The sequence below is a fragment of the Leptosomus discolor genome, chromosome 11 (genome assembly GCF_034619465.1).
Source record: "Leptosomus discolor isolate bLepDis1 chromosome 11, bLepDis1.hap2, whole genome shotgun sequence".
In the NCBI taxonomy this organism is placed as follows: Eukaryota; Metazoa; Chordata; class Aves; order Leptosomiformes; family Leptosomidae; genus Leptosomus; species Leptosomus discolor.
This window is the reverse complement of record NC_141401.1, coordinates 16,343,970-16,371,037: the sequence shown is the minus strand read 5'-3', so window position 1 is coordinate 16,371,037 and position 27,068 is coordinate 16,343,970. Positions and strand designations below refer to the sequence as shown.

Here is a 27,068-nt window from a genome sequence, read left to right as displayed (position 1 = left end):
TTCATGGAACAGCTCAGGGTACATTTACTATCCTGTAGGTATTATATGCTAGCAAGTCCTTGCCACAAAACCTTGTAAAGTAAATGCACTGTCATCACACATTGCTATTACAAGGTAGGTGAAAAAATACCTCTGCTACAGTGACATTCATTGCAGCACATAATCATTACATTCATCAGTCTTCCTTCTGTTCCTAGGAAGGTGTTAACATTATGGATATAGCTGTGCAGACACATATACCATGGCAACTTAGAAGGTCATTGTACAGAAGGCCTGGTTTGTGGCTTGTGAGCCCTGGAGTTTACTGGACACCTCCTTGGAGGTATCTAATCACAATCAGGTGGACAGCTGATTAACCTCTCTGCAAACAGCTCTCTGAGTGTCATTAATGTTGATGGAAATTTTTCAGTAAGCTTACAAGTAGTAAACAGAAGCAAAGCATACTGTCGCTGTTTGTGAGCTGTGGCAAAGAGCTGGAACCTCTGGAGAGTGTTAATGCTTGGTTAGGAGATAAGCACATGGACAAAGACAGGCGATAGTGTTACCCTGGCCATATTTGGTTACATTATGCAAGACAGGCCTGATTCACGCTGCGACAAGAAGGGCAAAGCAACAGAAGCGACAGCGAAGCGGACACAGAAGAAGCAGCACATTCACAGCCCCAGAAGAGACTGCTCCCTGCTGGCGCCAGCCTGTCTGGGCTCACCTCCCTCACAAAGCAGGAACCTGTTCACCTCCTGCACTGGAAAAAACTACCCTTGAGTCAACAGAGAGAGACAAGAGACAATGTGTCCATTGGTGTCTCTCTTCCCGGCTATGCAGTTGGCTTGTCAGTGTTTGAGGAGCTGCAGCCCAAAGGGAAGCCAGCTACAGATGAAGGGAAAGAGCATTTGTACAGGGCAGCAGGAAAGATGTGACCACGGGGGCTGCCTGAGGTGTAAGCACCAAATCTGCTTACTCGTTTGCCTCACCCATGCCTATGCTGTGGCTCCTAGAGTCCTAGCCAAAGAAGGGGCAGGGGATTTTTCCACCACCTAGCTTTTGTGTAGACCCACTTCTGAGCTGTGAAGGCATCAGGCATCTGACACACCTTACACAGACATCCTTGCATCTTCACTGTTAACATTTCCAGGAGCCACAGTCCCTTTCCATCAGCCCTGTAGTACTAGCAGTCATAAAGCTGTGGCCCCTGCACCTACAGAACAGCAAATGCTGTAAACTCTACAGCTTTAGTTCATCTATTGTCGATGCTTCAGCACAGAAGTCATCACCCTGAGACAATGGGCAGGAGCAGACACACTTGACCAATCTTTGCTTAAAATGGTGCATCACCTGTAAAGCTGAGCAGCACATTCACAGCTTTACTGGGGCAGAGGCAGTAGTGCAGGTGTCTTGCCCCATCCCTTCCTTGTTAAATGAATTCCTTTCTCATGCAGGCATTTCTCACTGGACATTGTAGAAATGCTGCTGCCTTCGGAGTTCAGTGTGGCAGTAGTTTAACAAGGCAGCACATCTTCACAACAGAATTGAGAACAGGGAGAAAAGAAATGCCAAGCTGAAATTCCAAAGGGAATTTGGGGAGACAGAACAAGAATAGTTGAGCTGGAACTTAATATATCAGGAAACTGGCTGCCAGGGTCTTTAATGGCCACAAATGATCACAGCCTAAGAGGAACATTTGGGTGTCAGGCAAGTTCAAGTTTTAAAAGCCATTCTTCCAGCAACTTGCTGCTCAGGAGTGTTGTTTACGAGGAAGCTTGCCAGTGTTTTGTAGGAATTAGTCATCCAAAACTACAACATTCAACATCACTGAGCCCCCATAGCCTGCAGAAACACTTCTGGCTCCCTGGGAGCTCTACACTTACAAGTCACAACCCCAACTCCCATCAGCAGCACGGCTCCCTGTGAGGACAGCTCGCTTTGTGCCAGACTGAGGAGATTGCTGAGTAATGACAGACTGAGGGGCAAGAGCTGGAGGAAAACACGGAGTGTTTAAAAAAAAATCCTGAGCAATGTGGTCTTCTGGGAGAAGAGATCAAGGACTGCTGAAAGAGAGGCACTTCCATGAAGGGGAACCCTTTCAGAGCAATCACCTTTAGGATACAACCTCTGAGCAATCTGAGCACCTGTAAAGAGCACTGGATCCTCATGGCACAGTCCATGTGACGACTCTTTGCTTATAGGTCTCGGTATATCTTTAGTTTTTAGGCCTGCTCTACACTTCTTTATCTTTCACAGAAGAAGCAGGCAGGTCAAAAATGCAGTACTTTAAGCCAGACTAGTAGTATTGGTTCCAAATATACTGTGGACACAAGTTTACTAGCACCACAGTGCCTTTTACTGATACAGCTTGTTTCTGTAAGAGCCATACCCCTATACTCAATATACCACTATGCCAGTCCCCAAGGTGGTAGGGTTGTATTACTTCAAACATACTGGAGTGGCTAAAATGGCCCATTAGGGCAGGTAAATGAGGCCTTAAACTGCAGAAAGAAAATGACTCCTCGTTGACCAAATCTCAAAGCAAGCTAAAATGGGGGTTACAGATCTGCGCTTGAACATAGTCAAGAGGGACGTTATCTCAGACACATTCCAGGCACTAAGAGCATTTCCAAAAGGGAGTTAAAATTACTTTGAAGTGGTTTCTCAGACTCGCTTGTTTTTAACATCCACACTGGCAGTACTATAAGGGTTTCTCTGGGATTAGTGTCTGGACTGCAATGCCTCTGCTCAGATCCACCCTTGAATATTTAGAGACACATTCCTGGAACTCTTCAAAGGCAGTGTTTGGTTCTGCAGTACCTTACAGAAGCACCTAAAGAAGCAGTATGGTGTCTTACAGCACGTTCTGGGTCTGATGTACATGTGAATGTACCCAGTTGAATCCTCACTGGAGAACACTAGAGAGTGAGAAGTAAAGACACAGAGAAGTACTAGCAAATTATTGGGGCAGGGGCGTAGTCCACAAGCAGTGTTATGCCTGACTTGAACCACTAACACTTCACAGTATTAAGGAGCTGTCTGTAGTGAAAGGGTAGATTTGCATCTTGTGATCTCCCACATTTGTCTCAGCAGTGATCGTACCTGGCTACAGAGTTGTTACTCGAGGTTTGCTACTGCACAGCACTTAAGTCAAGCTGCGAAATACAGCCTCTGAACATCACTGCCCTCCCCAGGGCAACACTGTCACTGCTGGGCTGGGAAAACAGTTTGAAGGGAATAGCAGGACAAGAAACGGAGATAGATCAAACTTCACGTTGGACAGAATCTGCCTGTTCTGGACTTATTTCCAAGGAGAGCTTTGCATGGCCTTCACCTAACAGAAGAGATTTTCTCAGGACTCTGAGTGCACCAGTCTTAATTGCCCCAGCCAGCCTTGCCTGAGACCCCCACCCATTCACCCATTGTTCCTGGAGCTCCATTTCAGCACAGGCCTGGGCACCCAGACCTTGCCTGAGCTAGCTGTACCTGTGTCCAAACCTGGGCCCTGAGTACGAGCTTTAGTCTCGTTTCCAGCCTTGCCTCTAACCCCATCTCTTGCCGCTCCTAACTGGACTCCCTGGGTAGACCCTGGACGTGACTCTCGCCCTCCCTTCACAGGAATGGTCAATGGACCCTGTTATCACCACTTCTGCTCTGCCCACCCTGTTTCAGACTGGTAGGACTGTGCCCTAGCTGGTGAGGGCACTGCCTGTGCAGGGGTCATGCTTGAGTCCTGGCTCATATCCCATCGTGGAGCAGCCCTACTCTTGCTGTTCCCCGACTTGTTTTATAAAATATGATAATCTACTACACAGCTTCATATGCCTGCTGAGTGAGGGTAGGAGGGATCTCCTGGACCAGAGGCTTGGGATGTAGTTAGGAATCATACAGGAGATCTACGCAGGATTGCTGTCTTCCACAGCACATGCTGCATCCGTTTCTCTTCCTCCTTTCTATCAGCAACCTACAAGAATGTGTTGGGGTGTGTGGAGGGGGATTTAAGCTCAAAGTAAAGCTACTCTTCTTCTTTTAGTAGAAGGGGAGACGATTAGTATTTCCTATGCAAGGTCACTGCATTTGACATGGGGATATTTGCCTTCCCTGCAGGGTTTATCAGCTCAGCACAATACCCAAGGGAGCGAGCCACGTGTTTCCAGCAGCTTTCAGGTCTCAGCAGAGCTCAGATTTCTCTGATGAGGAGCTGCCAGGCAAGGGTCTTGGGGAGATGCTGCTGCCTGCACACATGCCACTCTGCAGCTGACTCACTAGCGTTTCTCTTTTTAATAAAGTGCCCTGTAGGGAAGCTAACGCTGAAGCCCCTGAGATGGGGGATGAGCAATTAATACTGAAAACATCCTTTCCTGCCATTTCAGAGCCGGTTCAGAAAGAAGTCATATAGAGACACATTCCCTCTACAATTGCTAAAGATGAAACATGGTGCATGTAGAAAACACCATAATGAATTGGAACCAGGGATTTACCAAGCCCCCAATATGATTTTGGCAACACCACACCCTTCACAGATCCTCTGGAAGAGGATCAAACCTTTAGGAAGCAGATAGGAGGTGACAAATCTTCTTTCCCTGCTGCATTGGAATCAGAGCTGGTTTTATGGACTGCCAAGTGGCTAGGTGGGAAACCTTGGAGCGGTGGAAGAGCTGCACCAGCATACTCAAGGAGAAAGCCTACAAAGCATTTGGCATCTTGGCTGTAGCTGCTTCAGAAGTTTCGGTTTTTTCCTATAGTGGTTCCATCCCAGCTTTTTGGCTCCTGTGTGTAATCAGGGCAGTTGTGCACCAAGCATATTTATCTCCTCAAAGCTGTGACCAGGTCAGTACAGAATGTCCCAAAATCCACCCTACTGACTCTCTGTCACAGATGTCATCCTGGCCTCCCACCTCCAAACCCTGTTCATCACAGCTCTCAAACAGAGCCATTCTGGAAACTACCATCAAGAGCTTGGCACCAAAGTCTGAGAACAGCCCAGACCACTGGTTTCTCCTTCCTAACTCAGTGGCCTCTCCTATTACTTCACTACAGACTACACGTAAAATTGTTGCACTAATCATGCCATCCATATCCATCAGTGGTCCAAATGACACATCTGGAAATCTTCTCAGGAGATTAGAGGGCAGAATCTTGTTGTGAGAATAAACTATCTGATTCCAGAAGAACTAATTATTCTCTTTGTTAAATGTTATAAAACCAAGCTCTTTTGGGGATGGCATATTCGTGCACAGCTTCTGGAGTGGAAGCCACCTCAACTATATATAGGTGGGGCATATAACCATCTCTCCAGTTCTTCATCCCAGTTTTCTGAGGCTCCATTTCTGAGACAGTCATTGCGACAGTAATATTTTTTTTTCACTTTTATTAAGTGGAAAAAGTGAAGGTGATTTAGCTGCAGAGGAGGATTGGAAAAAAACACACAAGGCAAGTTTAATTCCCAGCTTCCCAGGCTCTCAAGGCTGGAAAGACATGTACTGCAGCGTGAGTCCTTGCCTGGTAAAGCTCTGCTCTGGATAGAAACTTTCTACCCTATTCCTCCTGGAGACTCCACTGAGCCCTAGTGCCTGTGGGATGCATCCTTCCCCCCTCTCCTCAGTCTTGCTGCTAAGAAAGATGCCTAGGCTAAATCTTTTCTTCCTCTGTCTTGTCTCCTGCCACCTTTCAAGACTCTATCCCTTCACTACACAGTTACTTTGATGGTCGATTACAGGCTCTGATCATAGTCTGGCCCAGGTAACTCTTTCTCTAGATTATATAAATTTAGCTTTGTTTCCCTCCTCATCAGGCTCTGATACCACTATGTTTGCAGCTCTTTGTTCCACTGGGTTACACAAGTGGTTTTCTGGCTTTACAGCCTCTGAGTGAAAAGTGTCCAAGAGCCAATTGGCATTAGCTTGCCATGCATTTGTGCAGCCTGCTCAGTACAACCCGAGGTCTCTCCGCCTGTTTTAGATACCTCCCATCACAGCATTCACTTGTTCTCAGAAGCATCTGGGGAGGAAGAACTCTCTGAGCCTCCCATCTGACTTGCCTGGGATCACACAGAACAGAGTTGGGAACTGAACTCAGGTGTCCCACTTTCAGTCAGTGCTTCACTGGATTATTTTTCCTCTCACCAAGTGTGTCTGCCATTGCGAGTTATTACCTTCTGTGAAGGTTCTCCACCCTCCAGTTACCAGCAGACCTGGTTGTTTTGACTCTTCAGGTCACTTTGCAGCTTGTGTTGCAGCTCTCATCCACTGGCCTTTGAGCCAAGTGTGCTACTCACACTTGTAACTCTGCACTTTTACCTCTTCCCCAGGGTTGGATGGGCAAAGCAAATAAAAGTTGTTGCCATCAGACAGCAGGCCCCAACCAAACGTTAGGATAAAGGAAACATGTTTCAAATCTGCTGCTCTGAAGCTGTCCTGCAAGGACACCATGGGCAAGTCGCTTCACTGGATGGAGATGATTTCTGTCTGCACCTCTGAGCTATCCAGGATGAGGAGCTATATGTTCAGGTGAACCTGAACAGCAAAAGCACAATGGGGCCCTGCTCTTTCATTGCTCCTGTCATATAAACAATAAAAGGCAGCGTGGGGGAAGATAAGGCAGCTGCTGCATGGGTTGTTCTTCTGCTGTAGATAAACAAAGGGTTCTAGTCTCCAGAACTGTCAGTCTGGCACCTTTCAACAGCAGGAAGCAAATTATTATTGCAGAGGGAAGAAACGAATAAATAAACACCAAACAGACGACTTTTTCATGGATGCTCACTCTTCTCAGGCATGGGCAGCATGTGCCCACAGCTCCGCATGTGGGAGGCATGGGAAGCTGGCAGTTCTTTTATACGTTTTACATTTGTTCTGTTCTGCCCGAGTGCCTGATTATTTTTTTTTTTTTTTAAAAAGAAATTGGCTGGGGGAATCTGGAGGTTAAGAGCTGCAATAAGAGGCAATTTTTTAAGCTTTGTCAGTTTTTGCTGCTTAATCAACTGGACATTGTCCCTTTGAATAAAAGATTCTGAATTCTCGCTGTAATGGTTGAAAGGTACCACGAACTCCCCGTGCATTTACCATATGGTATAAATCTCCCTTACAGCTAACAGCAGAGACAGCAGCACAGCTTGGGATGTTATCGGGAAGTCTGGCTACTTGAACCCATGATGGGAGGCTGAGCTGTGCCTTGGCAGAGTCTCAGCTCACTCTAATGGGATATTGTGCCTTCTCCCCAGGGAGACGGGTGGGTGATCACACCGACCCCTCAAGTGGATACGGAGCAGAAGGCTTAAGAGTTTCCTTGGGACCAGTAATGGGCATTATGGATCAGACCCAGCTACGGCTCCAGGACCCCCTCTGCCTCCGGCCTTTAGCTCAGTATGCCCAGACCCCAGCAGAAAACCGTTCCCATTCTTGCTCTTTGCTGCTTCCTGCCAGCAGGGGGAGCCTGGCTCCTGCCTTCTGCTGCCGGCAGCTCGCAGCAGGCTCTGCTGGGGCTGGTTCCTGCTCTGCAGCCCTAAGACTGCCTCGTTGCAGAGACTGCCTCCAAGGAGCCTCCATGCCCACAGTGCCGTGGCTTTACAAGCGCCTGCTGGACAGTGGAGGAAGGCCCTAAAAGGAGGTGGGGGGAAATGGGAAGCTGGGGGATGCCACGTTAGTGCTGGGAGGTAGATGCAGAAATGGTGATGTGACCGAGGGCCTGGGTTTAGGGCCGTGAGGGAGCAAGCAGGGCAGGCACTTACCACCATGCGGTTGAGGGACACCCAACAATCGTCAGGGAAGTCCTGCAGCATAGGCACAAGGAACTGGAGGCAGCCATCCCAGTGACACAGCAGCAGCATCATCCCAATCAGGTTCACAATCCGCACCACTGCACTGGCCAGATCGTAGGTCATGTGGAAGATCTGCAGAGGCCAACACAGAGAGCAGCTTAGATGGCAGCTCCCCAAACAACCAACCCCACAAAACTGGATGCAGAATCAGGGTCAAGAACCTTGCTAAAGTAACAGAAAGGGCTGCATCAGCTCAGCTCAGGTCAGTCCCTGTATGCAAGCAAAACCAGCTGAAAAACAGACTAAAAAACAAAACGCAAAATCATCATCATTCACCCTCTTACCCTTTGATTTTGCCTTCTAATTTACATTAAAAGCTCTGTAACTCATTTTATAAAATAAGTTGGTTGCATATATTTCTGGAACATCAGCCACTCCTCAGAAATAAACTCTATCATTACACCTTTTTGACTGCAATGCCCTTCTTTGATTTCTGCTCTTGCTGAATATATGCTACACACTGACCCATGGTGGAAGCTGTCTTTGTACTGGATGTCAGATGCAGTCTCTGCAAGTATCAAATGCAAGAAAGAATGGCCTCAAACTAGCAGAGACTTCTAGAAGAGGATCCGATTCAACTGTTTTCTTGTATCTCTTGTATTCTCCTGCTGTATCACTTCCAGTCTTATGTGAAGGTGGGCAAGGAAAAGAGAAACACGGCAGAGCTGTACAGCAGTTCTTAGCAAGGAAGGCCAGGCAACAGCAACCACACCTCTGCAGTCAGTGCTCTAATGCAAAGGGAGTCTATGGCCGTGTTGTCCATTGTACTAGTCAGAAGCAGAACACACCAAAAAACTCAGGTGCCCTATTATCAAAGCTGCATATGCAGTCAAGAATTACTTGATGGACACTATTTTTTTCCTACGAGGTGGTGTGTGGTGGAGATATTGGGGGTCCTTGGCTCTTTTATGCCCAGCTTTGTGATGACAGGCACACAGGGCGTGCCAGTGGCTCCTATCCTGAGCTACGTAACTTCCCAGGTGCGGTTTTCCCTACCTTACACCATGCCACAGTGAGGAAAGATGGGCTCTGGACAGCGTGGCTGGCCCCGTGTGGCTCAGCACAGAGCCCACCTTCTGGCCTCTTTTGCCATTAACACAGCTCATGGAGAGAAGAGACCTTCCAACTGTCACTGGGCAACGGTTTGGATCCAGTAAGGACAAAACACAGTCCTCACAGTGTGCTGGCTTCCAGCTAAAGAAGCCTACTGCATTACTCTGAAAACTAAGACCCTGAACACATCTGGCATCCTCTCCCACATGCTGTTGTGTCACCACAGCAATTTGTGACAGACATGGGATGGATGGAGGCCTGACAGCCATGCCCCAGCCCTGCCAACGCGTCCTGCCCTAGAGCCTTCTCTGAAGAAATGTTACTCACTGCTCCCCACACATGGTCTTGCTGTTTCTGGTACAGAAGGAGTGAAATATTTGGACAGCTGAATATGAATGAAGCGGAGAGACTCACTGCTGTCAGCTGACGTAGCTGGGCCTTCTCAGGAGGCTGCCCCATGCTTTGAAGGCACATACAGCCTGGTTGTTTTGCAGCCCAGCCCACGATCTGGTGACACAATGTCCTAGTTGGATTTCATGGAAGGGAACAAAAAGCAGAGGAATGTGAGGAGCAAAGGAGACTGCTGTGATTCAGATGAGGCTGGACGTCCCAGCTCTACTCCTGCACTGCCACCCTGACCAGTAGAATGGCACTCCCTTCCAGGATGTATTTCAATCAGCTCTGTCCTAATCCAGATACATCAGCTTGAAGCTTCCCACAGGGATTGTTTACCCCACCCTGCAGCCCCTCCTGTTCTCTCAGTCCTGGACTCCCCAACAGCCCTGCCACAGCCCCTCCACTCCGGCCCACAGCCTCTCTGCAGTGTCACCTGCAGAGTCCCCCTCCACAGCTCTGCTCTTGTACCGCAGCTCTGCCCTGCTGCTCCTCCAGCCCTGCGTGGTCACACTCTCTTTTCTGACCTGCCACCTCACCTCTCATTGCAGTCTGACTCCCAGTGCTGCTGTAAAACTGACCTCCAAGTGAGCCACGCAGAGCACACAGTGACACCTATCCAAGCTCACCATTTCCATAGGGATGTAGCAGGATTAACCGTCAGTTCTTCAGACGTAAAATAAATACGTAAACACAACTTACTTATGGGGCACCAGGCAGTGGGCCAAAAGGCAGTTTGCTGTGTTATTGATAAAAATGGACAGTGCAGTGACTGAAACTGCAGGGAGAAGCAGACCTAGTGCCTCCTGAGCGCCGAACACCCCCAGAGCACTGCCTGGGCTCTACTGAGCCTCAGTGCAGGAGGACAGGCAAGCAGCGAGAGCGGGTGACTCAGCTGCCTGGGAATCACCTCCAGAGGGGCAGGCCTGTTACTGAGGAAGCTGACTCTCAGGGAAGTACCTGAAGCAGGGGGAAGGCCATAGGCATGCTGTGTGACTGTATGGCTAAGTCCATGTAACTCCTTGCTGCCCTGACAGCGAGGGTCCTGCTCCTCCCAACCACCCATGGCAGTATGTACCTGCCATCTTTGCCTATACCACGGATCAGCCTCCTCTGATCCCATAGTGAGTAAGCTCAAGAAGCTAAAAAGGCAGAAAACTTTTGTTATAAAAAAAGGAATCATGGTTTGTCAGTTTAGCTGCCTGAATCGGCTCATCACTGTGTTGTCAGAGCTGGCTGTTCAATTTGAATGCCTGTTTCCACAACAGATATTAGCACTTCCTCACCTAATCAGGATGCCATGAGGCCATACGCATTGAGAGATGCCGACATGCTCAACCCAGACCGGGAGGGAGCCACAGAAGAACACTGGAAACCAGAAGGATGAATGATTTGGATAACTGCTTCTAAACTCCATTATTTCCGCTGCATCCAAGATGCAGCTGGAGTCCACAGTGTCACTTAGTGTGAGAAAGGCCATTCTAGCGATATTTCTGGGACGAAAAGAAGAAAATATCCAAAATCCAGCATGAAAGGCTGCTCTAGGAAATCCAGCTCTCATTCCTGACTCAATAGGTCAGTATGAAAGCTGAGCACATAATTCATAAAGAATAATTCCTACTGGTTTCATTTTTTTTTCCATTGCAGAAATGATCATTCTCATTTAGATAACCCAAGGCAAATCCAGCCTATTTGAGTGACAGCCATGGGCTCTGCTTCTAATGAAGCCAGAGCAGCAGTTTGCAGAAGGATCTCTGAATGGATCTTTTGTATCACCAGGGTTTTACTGTGCTAATGACTTCTCCTCTCCCACCTATGTGTGTTTTTCAAAGAGCTCCAGCCCTCCTGTAACCCAGGGAACTCCAGCCAGGGACAGGGAGAAACCTTGTCAAATTTAGGAAGTGCCTTTCTTCCTTTAATATATTAAAAACAGAGGGTGAAGAGCCTGAAGGAATGGATGGTTGAAGGGAAAGGTGAATGGACATGGAGCTCCTTACATGATGATTGGGGTCTGTTCTACTCAGGCTAGGGCAGAAAGCCTTTCTTCTTTTGTGCACCTCCAAAAACCAGGAATAAACAAGTGTGATTGGTTCTACCATTAGGCCCTGCTACCTCCTCTCATGTATTAATAACCGATACATTTGCTGGCAGCCTAGAAATGGCACCTCTGTGCAGAGTGTGTACATCTAGGCTCACAGGTCTTCCTTCACTGCTGGGTCACCGCCCATCACATAACCCACCCGTAAATGTAGGACCCAGTGTTGAAGCACAAAGGGGAGGAGAGTTCTGCCTCTGTATGAACACAAGGGTGCATCTGCCCAGACGCACAGATGTTTCCAGTGCAGAGCTCAGAGTGGCCAGGAGCTCAGTGGCCACTTGGCATTGCCCTCTGATGCCCAGCACTGACCAAAGGGAAGGATGACAACTGGGCTGACACAAACTTCCCACACAGGCAGAGACAATATCTACTTTACTCGAGGGTGGATTCAGCTCACCTACTTGGGACCTTGAGATCTAACTATATCATTAGAGTCACTGGATGGAAACACACAGCCAGAGGGTGACACATCCGTTTTGTGGCACTTGTTTACCCGAGAAGGAGCTGCACTGCATCTCAGGAATTCCTGTTTCTCTCTGCAGCCCATAAAGTAAGCCCAGATAACGAACTCCAACTATAAATGTCTGAACTGCAGGTGAGACAAATCCAATTTCAAATGCCACTCTCAGGAGTTACCAGCTCATGCCCACTCTTTGGAATACATTTGCATTCACATGCAAGAGAAAAGTAAGAAACACTCACTGTGCAGCACACAGGAATAACTGTGAAGGGATGTGAACGAACACCTTTCACTGAGAAGAAGCTCCTACTGTAAATAGGTGCCTGTGTTGCGGGGAATACTAACTCCTGTAAGTGTGCTGGAGAGTGTCTAAGCCAGTGCTGCAGTGCCCTAAAACAGTCTATAGCTTGCCAGGGGGAGGTGGGGAAGAAATATTCTAGAATAGCCAGTCTACGAGCAGAGGAACATGAGCAGTAACTGGAACTTCTCTGGTTTTCATCATGAACACTCAGGGCTTTCTTGTCCTGTTGTAACACAACCCAGGCTGGGTCCCAGAGCATCACACCTCCTTCTGCTCCTGGAATTGCTGGTGCTTTCCGGCTTTCTGCAGCCTGTGATTTGGAAAAACGGAGTGAGGAGGAAGATAAGGACAAAGCACAGATTCATGCTTAAAAGCACCTCTTTCCAAAGGTATTCTCTGACAGAGAGAATATCCCTGTTTCTTGATTGTCCAAAACAAGCTGTGGCTTCAGAATCCCTGTCACAAAGTTGGGTCTGTCCTTCTAGCCAAAGGACACCTTGCAACACTTTCTGAAAGGACAGCCTGGGAAACGGGGAGGACCAAAACTTTCCTCAAGAAAGTCATCTCTAGTTATGTAAGAGCTCCATCTTGGAAATCCTACTTATACAGAACAAGCTATCGGGATCCCATCAGTATGAATCTGAAATCTTGTCAGCCCCAAATAATTCTGTACAGTACTTCTCAATTGGCTCTGGACTGCAGCAGGATTCCTCTAACCTTCCTCACTTGAGCTGGAAGAAATCAAGGACACCTTGGAGAAGTGGGGGCCTGGCTCTGGCAGTGAAATAAGGGCTTTGACTGAAATCAAAGTTGTATGTTTAATTGAGTGTGTTGTTTTAGGTTGGCACACAGCTCGGTGTGGCTATCCAAACCAACAGGTCACCAGAAGTTCTCAGATCCTTGACAGCAACGTTGCATCAGTGCATCTGTCTGCCTAGGGCCATGGAGGCTGGACTGCTCTGAGAGACTGAGAGCGCACCGAGGGGACGCTGCGGGGAGTGCTGTGCCGGCAGCTCGGTCCAGGCACACTCTGCACCAGCCCTGCCAGGCCCTGGCCAGCTCTGGCAAAGCCTCTGTCTCTGTGCTTAGCTCCTCAGAATGTCAGGGTCTGCAGGCTGGGGTGTGACTCCAGATCCCGGCTGGCTCGGCATGTAACACAGGTGCTACGTTTGGAACAAATGGGTTTTCCTGAGGGGCTGGAAACCGCGACGCAGAGGTGTACCAACGATTGTTTGGAGCCAGCACGGCTGAGCCAGAGCTAAACACCCTGCCAGAGAGAGCTAACAGCATCCTTACTTGCTCAGCTGAACGCTGGCTCTACACAGAACTGACTTCCATCCACTGGGTTTATGAACAACAGATTCTGCACCACAGGAAAGCAGTGAAACTGCTTGTTGCCCTTCGCTACCTCTACAAGCAACATAAGAGTGTTTCTGTAGCACTGCATCCAAACTAAGAAAGCCTGCTGGTCCTGAGCCAGTGCCTCTGCTGAGGATAGTCTATACCCACACTATGGTTAATATACAACTGTGATAAAACCCCTGTGGATAATCAAGTAGCTGTGACACTGCTCCAGCTTTACAGAAAGCACAGAATTTACTCTTAATTTACAGTTTCAAAAAACCAAAGATTCTAAAAGGAAATACAAATCTCAAAAGAGAATCAAAACAGTATCATATGTCATTCTGAGTGCTGTAGGGTAGAGTTAAGGTTGTTCTGCTGTGAGGAAATACATGTTTACTTACATTTAAGAAAAGTATTTGTGGACTATGGGGAAGAAAGTTGACATGTCTTTCACGCTTCCTTTCTTTACTTGGCTTTTCTAGATAACAGAGGTAAAGATACACTTTCCTCACAGAGGCATTAGCTGCCTTTTCAAACTTCAGTGTTAATCTCTTGATATACTGGGGATAGGTGGTTGCTGTGAAGAGCTTTTCTGAGCCCAAAATACTGTTAAGACAAATTACTGTAGGGTGGTTGTACTAAGTCCCTGCACCATCAGCTACAGCGCCTCCAGGTATCACCTATCTAATCACTGACTGGGCCCCATCCTGTTTAGTTACGAAAACTGATCGGACAATAGCTTCCTCATTCTGGCCAACATGCAAACTCAAGGCAGCTCATTGGAAAAACAGTGGCTTTGCTTATTTAGGGATCACTACCACAAATCTGTGCCAATTCTTGTGGCAAGGGGCAAAATGTCACCTTCTCCACACTCTGCAAGAGTCTTGACTGACACAACCCACCTAAGAGGGGAAGGGAGCTTTGATGCGCAGATCTATCCTGGGAGGCTGAAGCAAGGGGAGAGACAAACAACAAGCAGAACTCGCAGGATGGGCTTCCCCCAGGAGGAAAAAATCCTCTCCAGGCACACACAGCATTATGCACATTAAAGCACCGAAGCATGGAAGCCACGAGCACACACAAGGCGCACACAGAGCCAAAACCCCTGAGCAACTCAGACGCAGTAAGGACGCACAAAAATCAGAGTTGAGAGAGAAAGGGCAGCTCCCCAAGAAATTCAGCCTGTTGAGTAAACTCAAACCATTGGGAAACACAATGTTTCAGCAAAGCAACACAAAAGATCTCAGCTCAGGCTGGCCTGCTGAAAAGGTGCTTAGTTAAGGAAGAAAAATTATATAAAAGAACGCAGTTGGGCTTATTTACAACTTCACAGTGTACTGGGAAGCAGGAGTCCCTTATGAAGGAGCAGCTTTCGGTCAGACAGCTTTGGGCTGTGCTAAGCACAATGTGTTGGGCAGAATGGCACAGTGGTATAGGAGAGAGGGAGCTTTGGGATCCAGATTGTATTGGGACAACGCTGAAAGCACCAGCCAGCACACAGCAGATGGACTGGAGATGGGAAATCATCTGTGGTGTGCAGATACCTCTGCAAGCAGCGTGCAGATTCAGAGATGTGCTTGACAGTTGGAGATGGTGTGGGATTTGGTTTTGCCTGCTTTTTGCTGTGCCAGCAAGGAAAACTATAGTCAGAAGATCAAGTTTTAGATGAAGGCAAGAGTTTGGGGTTGATTCTCTTTTTATGCTTGCTTTGCACCAAATGACATAATCAATGTCAGCAGAGTTGCTGATGCTGCCTTGAGTCAGTGCGAGCGGAGAATCAGGTCCGTGATTCATTAGGTTTAATGCTCATGGGGGATGATACTGTGGAGTGTGCTTGTCTCAGGGCTGCCTGGAACAGTGAGTTTGAGGGAAGTGCACTGAGTGCCAGGTGTTAAGAGAGATATCCAAGTAGATTTTACACTTAAAATATAATAATCCTTTGTGCTGCTGTGGCAGTTTTCATCTGAAGGTCTCAAGGGGCTCAGCTGACATTAATCTGGTATGCTTCAGTATCTCCAGTGAATGTGTGATCTCCATTATTCTAGATGGGCAAAATGAGGCACATAAAAGGGAAAAGCCACTTGCCAGAGGTTGCACAGGAAGCTGAGAGCAAAGTTTTGAGCCAAATCTAAGGATGCCAGCTCTGATCTCCTGCTCTAATGACTGCTCGTGTATTGTGGCTACTAACTAGAGCCCAAGGAGGTACCCTTCACGTTCAGAAACAGCCACTTCAGCAGCAAGAAAAGCCAGAGTGTGTATGTGCAGGCAGGGCAGGGAGAAGCGATCTTGCAGCAGCCTGGTGCTGTTAAAGCTCTGTAAGAACATGATGTGAGCCTGCAAGTCTCTACCTCCTCCTGAGATGATTTAACTCTTCCCAGGCAGCTTGCTTCTGGCTAATGGAAGTTCTTCTCCAGGTAGGAGCTGAGGGGCTTTAGACAGAGAACAGCAGAAAGCCCATGCAAAACCAAAAGAAAACCAAAAAAAAGCATTTTCTTGCCTTCTACCTCAGAGACTTGTGTCTACTGGAAAATATTTACAGCAGAGAAAGGTGAAATAGCAGGACTAATTAGCACTGAGAAAGCTAGCATAAATGGCAGATGTTTATAGATATATATAAATCCCAAAGATCCTGCCACCGCCATGTGTTTTGCCTCTTGCACTCTCAGAGTTGAGGTTGCCATGACAACAGCCCCCCTTCCCCTCCCCATGCCACCATTCCCAGCCTAGACTTTAATCTTCATCATTTTAAGAACTTTTGTCACCACGGCAACGTGACACAGACTTTTAAAAATATTTTCTAGCACAACTCAAACGACTGTCTTTCCTGCATGGTTTTCTTTAAACCTCTAAGAAAAAACACTTGGGGTTGGATTCTGTCTCCACTGAACCTAGCTGTAAGCCTCCCATGGATGCTAGCTAGCCGGGACAGAAGCTGGCCAGTGCCCCCAGTGCAGAGGGACAACGGCATTTCTGCCTCCCAGGGAACGTGCCCCAGAGCAGCAGGAACGCAAGGACTGGGGCCAGGGCTTTTTCAAGAACCTCTATGACTTTGAAGGAAGCATCCTTTTGCTTTTCGATGGGGCTTACGTTCTCATACGCCTACGGCTCAGGTTTTCAACAGTATCTCTCGATATAGTTAAATGCCTTTGGAAAAAGAAATTCAAAAAATCAAGCCCCCAGGGCTGTAAGTAGGTTAGGTGTCTCACGCTCAGTGGGAATTAGATATCTTACCTGCCTAGGCATTTTTTTTTTAATCTCTTATGGCTCTTATCGGCATCTTTGGGAGTTGTAGTTCTTCTCAGAGGCCAGCAATGAATCACTTCTGAAACTAGGTCACAGGCTTTTTTGGAAGTTTAAGAATGACCACAGTCATCAGGCAAAAGGTCTGCCTAGCTCAGTAGCTATACATAGATATGCCTAGGGAAAGAAATACCTGGGAGGCTGAGGGGAAAGGAAGCATAAATACCTGAGAAGGAGACAAGAAACACAACTGGTTTGAAACTGCGGCCTCAAGGCCTGGAAATGGCAGCAAGAAGGAGCACTATGTGGTCTGATAGGCTGGTCCACATGGCTCTGCGCTGGACTGGCACTCAGTGAAGGTATTCATTGCTGGAAAAGGCAGCTAAGCAGCAGGATGAGGTAATGGATGGATGACTCAGATGATGTAGGTGAGTCCAGGCTGCAGCCTATGTCAGAAGGACCTCATTTGTGGTCTGATCAAAAATTCACTGAGCTAAGTGGGAAAACACTCCCTGAGTGCAATGAGCTGCCAGGCACAAAGTCAATTAAAACTGTTAGCATGGACAAGTAATGAGACAAAGTACTAATGGCAATATTGATCAGGTTATGCTATTACCTAGGTCAGTGACATGCTTCCTCTTGGAGCATGGATCTATTTTCAGCCAGGAAGTTAAAATATTTTGTAAATAGGTCTCCTGAGGAAGGGGATCCCAATCTTCTTTCCTCCCAGCAGCAACATTAGGTCCCAAAGCTGGGCCATGTCATGTACCGTTTTGAAGCTGCTTGCCTTCCACTAAGTGATAGCTTCACCATAGTTTGGGGATCCCAAATTAACAGGTAGGAATTAAAAAACAGTAATTATAGAGTATCTTCTGGGACGGTTTGGTGCAGGAAGGAATTAATGACAGGCAGGTAAGATACAAGTATCCCACAAAGACTTCAGTATCATGGGATAGGCTTAGTGCTCTTACCTATCCTCTCTTACCCAAAGACAAAAGGACTTGGAAAGTGAAGGATCGGCTGATGAGAGGAAATGCTCTTTTTTCCAAACAATCTGCAGTTTAGTTTGTGGAATGTATTGCCGCAGCAATCCTCCAGGCCAGGAACTTGGCAGTATATTAAATACACGCCTAAATAAATAAATGGCTGACTAATAATAACTTTAAAAAACTAGTTTATAGTCTTCCTTTTCATTGCTTAAAAAAAGGCCTTGAGGAATAAATCTACCTGTGAGCAGATTATTTTAGAGCTGTTGCTTTAGAATTCATCTCATGCTTCCTCTGAAGCATTTGATCACTATTAAGAGCAGGAGGGTGGCTAAATGAATGCCTCGTCTGCCACAGTGTCTCCCCACCCCCATTTACATATGTGAAAGAGCCTGACCCAGAGAACTAAAGACTGCCAGCTGTATTTGTATCCATACGCACATAACCAGAACACAGGAGAAAGAAAACCAGATCGAGAGAACAGACCCTTCAGACGAGAAAGAAAATTGTCTTCTCAAAATTCAGATTGCCTGTAAAATAGCCCTAGTTCACATTGTAAAGAAAGTTGTTGCAAAGATATTAGCAGCGAGCTTTGTCTTCACATTTCTTTCAGTCACATCTGAATGTCTTAGTTTAAAATTCAGAACAGATTTTAAAAAATCCCAGATTGTCACTTACTGTACTTACAGATTCATATGATTACCACCTGAGATATAATATAAACTTGTTAGGCCCTGCCCAGTAAGTGCAACCTTGATGAACAACTACAGAACTCATGCAGTTTACTCCTGATCAATCAGTATTTCTTTGATGCATCTTGCATTTCAATCAAGAGAGTAAAGCACGTGCCTACTAACCCACTCATGCCCTATTTGGATATCTGTAAGAGTACACTGAAAGAAGGTGAGCCAAAAAACACACACCCCAAAATGGAATGAACATGCACCTGATTGTCTTCAAAACGCGTCTCTCTGCATAAGCAAGGCAACATTTGCACACACAGGTGAGGCCCCCACCGCATCCCAGAATGGGCTCGAGCAGTTGGAAGCAGAAGAGCTTATAGGCTCTTTCCCTACAGAAATCTGGCCTGTGGCTCCACAGCTAAACCTCCATATGGGGACCCTACAGAAGCAGCATGCAGAGATCAGGGCAGCAGCCAAAATGAGTCCTACAGGCTCTTTAAAAGAACTACAGCTACACATATTTTCACACTGATCTCTTCTCAGCTCTGCAGCTAGCATTTGTTTAAAGGATCAGGCTTTCTGTCGACTGAAGTGATGGCAAGTTTCTTCCTCCTGTTTTTAAACAGAGCTGATAATGCAAATTTCTACATGCTGCATCTGCCCGCTGAGGCTGGGAGTGTGTTGCGTTTGATTATACTTATGTACAAAGGCATAACCTATTGCTGCTTATAGCACAGCTCAGCCTGCCAGGATGGTTCACATTCTGCAGGGAGATTGAGTACTTTCCACCTAACTCAATCCTCTGGTTTAATTCAATTACAACCACGGCAACCAAGCACAACTTCCACCCTTGACTTTTTTTTATGCTGTTAGTGATTGTAACACCCACGAAAGGAAGCGGCCTGGCAGGCCTGGAGACTTGAATGGTTTCATGCGCCATGAGGCAGAGAGTGTGAGCAGAGGTAACAAAAGCTCCTCTGGCTGCTAACTCGGTGACACTGTATTTTAATGGAGACCAAAGTTCACAGACTGAGGATGCTCACACAACGGCCTGATTTTCAGATGGGCTGAGCATTTGCCTGCAAAGTCTCCACTGATCCACTTTGGGCACTCTTTTCTTTTTCTTGCTAGTAACATTTCAGAAATGGCAGATGAAACGACCAGTGCACTTCACACCAGAGTGATAAAAATTTTTTGACTGCAGCCCTGGGCAAATTCAGGAGGTGTGCCAGGCTGCTGCTGGGTAGGCTGCTGTTCGGTCCCTAGCAGCACAGCTTAAACTGCTTTGTTAGTATTGGGTTTTTTCTTAAAATGCTTTGACAGAGACCGGTCTGAATATTTCAAACAAGGATCTGAATCATCTTTTGGGGCCCCTGAACAGTTTGCCGGCAAAGCACCAAAAGATTTAATTGCATAGACTGATGTAAATTTATTTGAATATAGTGTGTCACACATGTCGCATCTGGCCCAAGACAAGTAATGGAGACAAACGCCCTCCTACTCTTTTAAAGTAATCATAGCAATATAACCTTTCCAGTATCGCAACACGCACCTGAGAGACTACGTCTCTTAAAAGAACAGTGCAGTGAAAATAACTCCCTGAGTAATATACCTCAGAATACCTGTAGCCTCCCGTAACCTTCACAGAGGACAGACAGCAAAATTAGAGGAAGAAGAGCTGTGGGAGGAAATACAGCCATTACCCTCACAGGCCGCACTGATCCCAGGAGGAGAGCAAAGAGGGGGAAGTGGCTGCATGCATTTTACATTTGCTTTAAGAATCTGGGGCATGGAAAATTGTTTTTTAACCAACAAGCAGCATAGATTGTATTTATGAAAATATGACAGGTTAATTCCTGCTGTAGTTGTATACAGATAGCTTGGCTGACTATAGAAAAATGAACCAAGTCAGAACAAAGATGTTTAAAAGCCATATTTAAACTTCACCCAAAATATTCTGAAACCTCCATTAATATATGCTGGGCAGGAACACAGTCCCTAAAGGCTGCCATTTTAATTAGAAATCCAACAGGAAACGCTGCCTGATGACAGGTATCAAGGCAGAAATCCCTAGAGCTGCAGCCCGGGAGAAGGAGGCGATTTGCACAGCTCTTTTAAGGGTATAACATAAAAATATTATAATAATCATAGTAATAGTAATAATAACAGTTTGACAGGGCTGTTGTATGCTCAAGCAAAACAAAAGGTGTTATAAAAAAGTGCTGCTGTCCCCTCTGTCTCCAGCTGTGCCTCAGAGGTTGAGGCCTGGAGGCATGTCATCAAGCCATAATGTAAAGGGAGTCCCTCTTCTTACTCACAGTAAAGGGCTTTTCTGTCCTTGAAAGGAATCTTCAAACTTTGACATTCTTTCGTTGCAGCAAACCTGTATCAACCAACCATCCAAAAAAGCAAGATATTACTAAGTGCTTCTAAAAGGCCATGCCCTTCCACAGGACAGTCTTTATCCTTTTCCCCTGAAAAAAAAGAGGCATTTGATACTAAGTCCCTGTCTGTCAGGGCTGGAATGGACTCGGACACCACCACAGCATTGCCAGATGCTTGCACAAATGTTAATGAAGTCCTAATGAAACCTTCTCGTTGCATCATGTGACCAGAAAGTATTTTATTGGTATTTCTCTCCAAAAAGGACATTGCATGATAGAATTATTTAAAGAAAGCTACTTGCTTTGGCCCATTTTTTTAATCTCCCTTCTGAAATGGCTTTGCTGCTACATCTCTTCAACTTCTCCTTTTAATCCCGATGGGAACGGGACCCACCACTCTCTCCTGATTCACTCCTCTCCCACCTGCGAGCCTGACTTCCTTCCCATCAGCATACGCAAACAATAATTTCACCCACTTCAGCTGAAACCCCAAGTGAACAAGGTCAAACCACATCAGAATGTGGAGCCCAGTTGCTCCAGAAAGCTCTCTTTGGCAGCAACCAGGATCAGTTAATTCAGAACAAAGCATAAGAAACCTTACATCAGGCAGTGGGATGATAACCCACCTCCTTTGAAGACTTCACCTGAATGTAATATTGTGAGATTGATTTAATCTTGGAAGCAGGAGCGGCTTTTAACCTTCCAAAGCTCTTGTCTACCTTATAACTCTGGATATACTTATAGCTCACATAAACATCCAAACTGCCCTTGAATTGTGTTGTCTGTGGAAGAAGCTCTGATGCCTGAATACATGGTGTCTGAAAGAGTATTTCCTTGAATGCATTCAGAATTTGCTGCCTTTTCAATTTCATTGACTGCTCTATATCTTTGCTGAATATGGCAGGAAAAATATAGACAGCTCTCATCTTTTTCTAGCTCCCTTATTACTTTACAGGCTTTTTCTTTTATCTCTTCCCCTTCAAGAATTTCAAACTTTTCATTTATTCCAGGTTGTTCTCAATCACTCTCACCAGTTTTCTGTGAATTCACTTTACTTTTACAGTGCAGAAGTAGCCCAAGTAACTAAAAATGGGATATTTTTATACTCAGTTATCCTACAATGGCCATTTATATTATTTTTAGTGCTTGTCTCCACCCTGTGCTCCCCCAATCCCAGTTCTGCTTTTTTATCCCCTCCAGCAGAGAACCAGACAGTAAGAAGCTCTACAGATGAAGCTTCTATAAAGAAGCTATACTATGAAATAGAAATGGAGCTTCTTTAAACATTCGTATTTACTCTGCTTGGTTTCTTGTTCACTTTTAAAAGAAACTGAGTCCTTTTGGAATTCACTTCATAACCTGCTCATTTGACCTCTCCTGCCTTGCTCTCTGTAGTCTGGATCATTCTTCAACTTCTGCTGCCTTGTCTGATTTAAAGATGCCTCATTGCTGTGAAAGCCCCCAGTCCAGCAGTAGGAAAATTTGCCCCCATCAGTGTAAGAAGAAACGGGCAGAAGAAATGATGGTAGCAACTCTGAAAAATTACCAGGGGGAATGAAATACATAAAAATGACAGCATTGATCATTCTTTACAATCCCCTAGCAGCTCACTGCATGCTGCAGCAGCAAAGCCTCCCTTGTAAATACCTCTGCATATTTTTTCAGAGAAGTAGGGGTAGAACCTGCCTTACCTCTGTGATTGACAGGGCCTTACAAGAGCTAGGTCTACACTGTCTATGCCTACAAAGGCTACAGACTGTGTACACAGATGCTCCATCTACACTGGAAAGCAAGAAAGGACTCCAAGCAAGCAATAGGTACGTGGAGCCAGCCTCGTGGCACACACTCTTCCATCCCTAGCAGTGGCTGTAGCTGTAGCATCAGTTCAGAGCATCAACAGCGAATTTAGGAGGGCTGAGTATCATAGGGTGTCTGCTCCTGGATGGTGTTCAGCCTCAGTCACGCTTCACCTCTCCAGACCACATGAATGAGAGCTGTGCAAAAGGGCAGAAAATACTCAGGCCCTCCACCTTGGAAGAGGTAAGGCTATGAAGTCATCCATGTCTGGATGTGTGCTTGTAAAGATGCCGTGCAGACACTGGACAAGCTGGGACTCAAGACAGGTTCAGACTCATGCTGAAGTGACCACAGGAATGGAGAAAGGCTGACATTGCCTTTTCTCCCCCCAAAAAGAGTACTAATAGAGTGGTAACACAGGACTAGATTTCTGCCCTAGAGAGCAAGCCATCCTGTAATAAGGGATGGAGAAGGGACCAGTGCCGTGCTTCAGTGGTTTGCATTTACTATAATGAGTGTCTTTTCCATGAGCACTTCTAACCTAAGGCAGAATTACTATTAAGTGTCAGCAGTGATTATAAATGAAGCCGGATCCCTGACCCCGTAAAGCTCTGGCAGAGCAAGAAATGTGAATCAGGACACAAGTATGTCAGGCAGAGGATGTAGATACCAGGAGCACTTGCAACATATGAGATCAGGCAGGAGAACCAGCAGGACAATAGGGACATTCTTCCTAGACAACATTGCAGTACTCGTTTCAGAAAGCTTTAGCACTAGGAATAAATGATTCTCTGTTTTAAATAATACTATTAGTTTCTTTCTTTGTGTTTATGGCTTTCCCCTCCACAAAGTAAATATGGAGTGAAGTTGCAGACAAGGAGCTCTGCTACAGCAACACGGGACAAGAAACAGCTGGGCTGTTTTGAAAACCAACTTCAGGCAAACTTGACCCCTTCTCAGACTGCTGTCATCTCAGCAGCCTGAGAAAGAGTGGCGGGGTGCCTCCAAAAAGACAAGGTTAAACTGAGCATGGGATGAAGCAAATGCAGGGCACCAAACTTGACCTTTTCAGATTTCAAAGCCGGAATGGGAGAACCTAGACATGAGCCTGCTACATCAGTTTAGGTCTTAGCATGAATTCAGAACCACGTGATCTCGTTTCTCAGTTCCATGTCCTATACCATTGAAATCTCACACACCAGAAGATTCTGCCTCCTTTCACTGAACTTAGAAGAGTATCTGTTGGGTTCACAGCACCATGGTATTTCAGAACTTTGTGCACATGGTGGGCAGCTAGTGAGACATGGGAATTGCCATGAAGTTTCTCTTTGTGACCACCTACGAATTGGGGACTTCCTCAAGAGAATTTGCTCTGAAGCACACAGATTGGTGTGGGCACTCCGAAGAGCTGTAAACAAAATAATCTGAGGGATCAAATATTTCACAGCCCCCAGTGCAAAGACTGAAATGGAAGGGAGTCAGGAACAGATGTCTGACATCCTTGTTATTAGTTTGGATCTTCCTAAAACCCCAAGTACCTCGATCTCTGGAAGGATTAGATTGGCGTCCAAATTTTTAACAAATGATTGGTATTTAAATCTGAACTAAGTAACTCTCCCTTCCACAGAGACAAGAAATTATCTGAACATCAGGATTTCATTACAGATCCCATCTCTTATCCGTAGACTAAGTATCATGGAGCATGCAAACACTTTCGACAAGACTAATAAAAGGAATTTGGCAATTGTCTCTTCTTCAGATCTACTGGATGTCAAGAGGGAGGTGAAGAGGAAAGTGTTGAGGATCATTAGGAATGAGGTGAGGGGCATGGAGTAGTGTGTATTGGGATGCAATTAGAGAAAACCCTGAAGTGAACATCAAGGGAAAATACTGATTGTAAGACTCTTTTAGCAGCATTACCATGGTAAAGGAAAGGTAGGAAGCCACATCATTTAGGGCATCAGAAATCAGGGCTGGTATGGAGTACAGGAGGCTTCTGTGAGCAGCTGCGACTGCACCTGGCTCTGCCCAACCCACCAAATCTTCACTATGATTCAGTACACCTAAGGTGACCCGGCAAATCCTTAGCATTGCAAAAGACATAAAAGGAAGACCAGCAGTGACAGCCATGGACAGGCTGGGCCAGCCACAAAGACAAGTGTCTGGCCAGTATGCCCCGTCACCCTCCAGCAAGCCAGCTGGGCTTTGCTAAATTGTCGGCCCTATACACACATACATACACATGTATGCAAGATGAAAGGATGTCTCCACTACAACTGCTGACCACAGATGACCTCCACCTGCCATTGCTCCAGTAATGAAGAAGATCTCTCCCTGGTCAGCCCGTGAACTGGCTGAGATTGCTCTCCCGTAATCACCGGCTGCAGGGAGCTTAGCCCTTTGCACCTGGCTTCCAGTCTTTCCAGCAGTAAGCAGAAAAGCACACAGCTTGCTGTCCTGCTCCCAGGAGGCTCCAGACCAAGGACTTGGAGCACTCCGCTGCCCTTGCAGTCAAGCCTCCCAGCCAGCCACCTGGTCTGCCACATTTCCTAGGCTTTCAACACAGAGTAATGCACTAATCCCCCTCACATGGTTATGTGCTGGGCTCGTCTGCCTGCTGCCACCCTGGCTTGCTCCTGGCCCTTTCTCCTGACACTTTTCTGATGCCAGTGCTGGCATGTGGAGTTGGCAGCTGCCTCCCATCCATCAGCACATCCCCTTTTCTGTGCCAGCTGTCAATTAAGCTGGCGCATTGGTGCAACCTTCCCACCTCCCTGGCTCCAAAAAGCAACCCACAGCACACTGAACTGCCAGCTCAGAGGCAAGGAGCTGGTTGTTAGCTGTCAGACAGGGTAAGTTCTGGACCATCTGGAAACAAGTGATGGGACGAAGAAGCCACTGTGTGGGGTGCTGATGCCCAGTCCTCACACTAAGGAAATACCTTGTCTGGAAAAAAATAGGCTCTGTCCCTCTTAGCTTGGTCTTTCCACTTCCATCACTGTGGACATATCCTCTCCCCACTCTTCCATTTGAAAGATCTCTCCACAAAATAGTTTCTCCCCACTTCCAAAACAGTACAGGAAGTTTTGGGGTGGTGTCCTACAGCTCACGGTTCCCCTAGGAAGAAGGGAACACATGCAGGCAACTTTTCCTCCAAATGATCAGAAAAATTGCCAGCTAATCAAAACAGGCACTGCTTCACTCAAGTGACTGATTGTAGCACTGCCTCTTCTCCCTCTCCTCACCCCCATTAGCTGATCAGGGTCAAATGCTGTGCTCTGAGGCTGCTTCCCCTCTGCCTGCTGCTGCCGGCCAGAGGCTGCACAGGTAGGAAGGAAAGGCCGAAATGAGCAGCACATCCTGCAGCTGGCAATCACTCAGGCTGGGGCAGCACTCATCAGGCAAGGAGATGGCAGAGCAGCCCAACGCGCTCACACTCAGGAGCTCGCCACACTGCATTTGTTGCCCACAGTGGCAGGTTTCCTTGAATACAAAGAGCAGGGACGATGAAGCAGCACAAGCCTCCACAGGGGCTATGCAAATCTCGCCAAGGCCCACGGCTATTCAGTGCGGGTAGGATCCTGCTCTGACATGTAAGGTCCCCACTCCGGGGTGCTCTTGATATCCAGACTAGAGCAAAGTCGCAGAGATACATATGTATTTTCCTGCAACGCTGGTGAATCTTTAAAAGGAGGAGGGACGCCTCTCCCATGACAGTGCATGGTTGGTTTAGCGGATGCATTGCTGCAGACTGGCTGGGAGGGAAGTCCAGAGGGCTTCCTCCTTTCAGCAGCAGATGGAAAGCTGCTGCCAGCCGCTGCAGGTCCCCAGTCAGCACTCTGTGCACCACGTCCACATCTGAAGGCTGCAGATAAGGGAAGAGTGCTTTGCGATAAGGTTCCTTTTTAAAGGAACCATCTCCTGTAGGAGCTTGCGGTATGCTGTGTCTCAGGAAGGGGGGAGGGGGGAGAGGGTAAAGGCCAGAGGACATGTTCCAGCCTGGCCCCAGACCTCATCGTCTGCATTCCTAGCACTCACAGTGAGCCAGGATGGAAACTGAAGGGTATTTTCCATCTTCCTAAAGTAGGCTCTGTTCTTCCTTGCTTGCCAGCTGCTAAAATGACCTTGAAGAGGGCAAGGAGAGGGGCAAAAAATCTATATAGGAGAAGCATCATCATCATGTGCTTGTATCTCATCTCCAGCAACATTATTGCCATGGGTCATGAGAGAAGCTCTAGGAAGGATTCCTCAAGTTCCCCTGAAGCGCAGCTGCACTTTACTCCACATGCACTGTTTAAGGCAGCAAAGCAGGATGGAGCTGCAGTCTGCTCACTGCTACATGCTGACCCCTCTCCCTCATAGTGGATACGAGAGAGATCTCTCCTTTTGCTTTCCATGCTGGAGAAGCCAGTTTCTTCCCCTCAGCTCTCCACTCTTGGGCCCACTTGTTCTCTGTGGACCAAAGCGCAGTGGGACCCTGGCTAAGCACATCGATCTACTGCATTGGAAAGTAATCAATCTCCTTCACAGT

At 46.9% G+C, this 27,068-nt stretch overlaps 1 protein-coding gene across 2 annotated transcripts in view; it reads right to left on the bottom strand.

Annotated features, from left to right (window-relative positions):
- Positions 1-27,068, bottom strand: part of HCN4 (hyperpolarization activated cyclic nucleotide gated potassium channel 4) — a 103,302-nt gene that overhangs the window by 33,233 nt on the left and 43,001 nt on the right. For both annotated transcript variants that reach the window (XM_009946735.2, XM_086471521.1), the window contains exon 3: positions 7,709-7,870. In XM_009946735.2, coding sequence (XP_009945037.2) covers positions 7,709-7,870 — 162 coding nt within the window. The remainder of the gene's footprint in view (positions 1-7,708; positions 7,871-27,068) is intronic.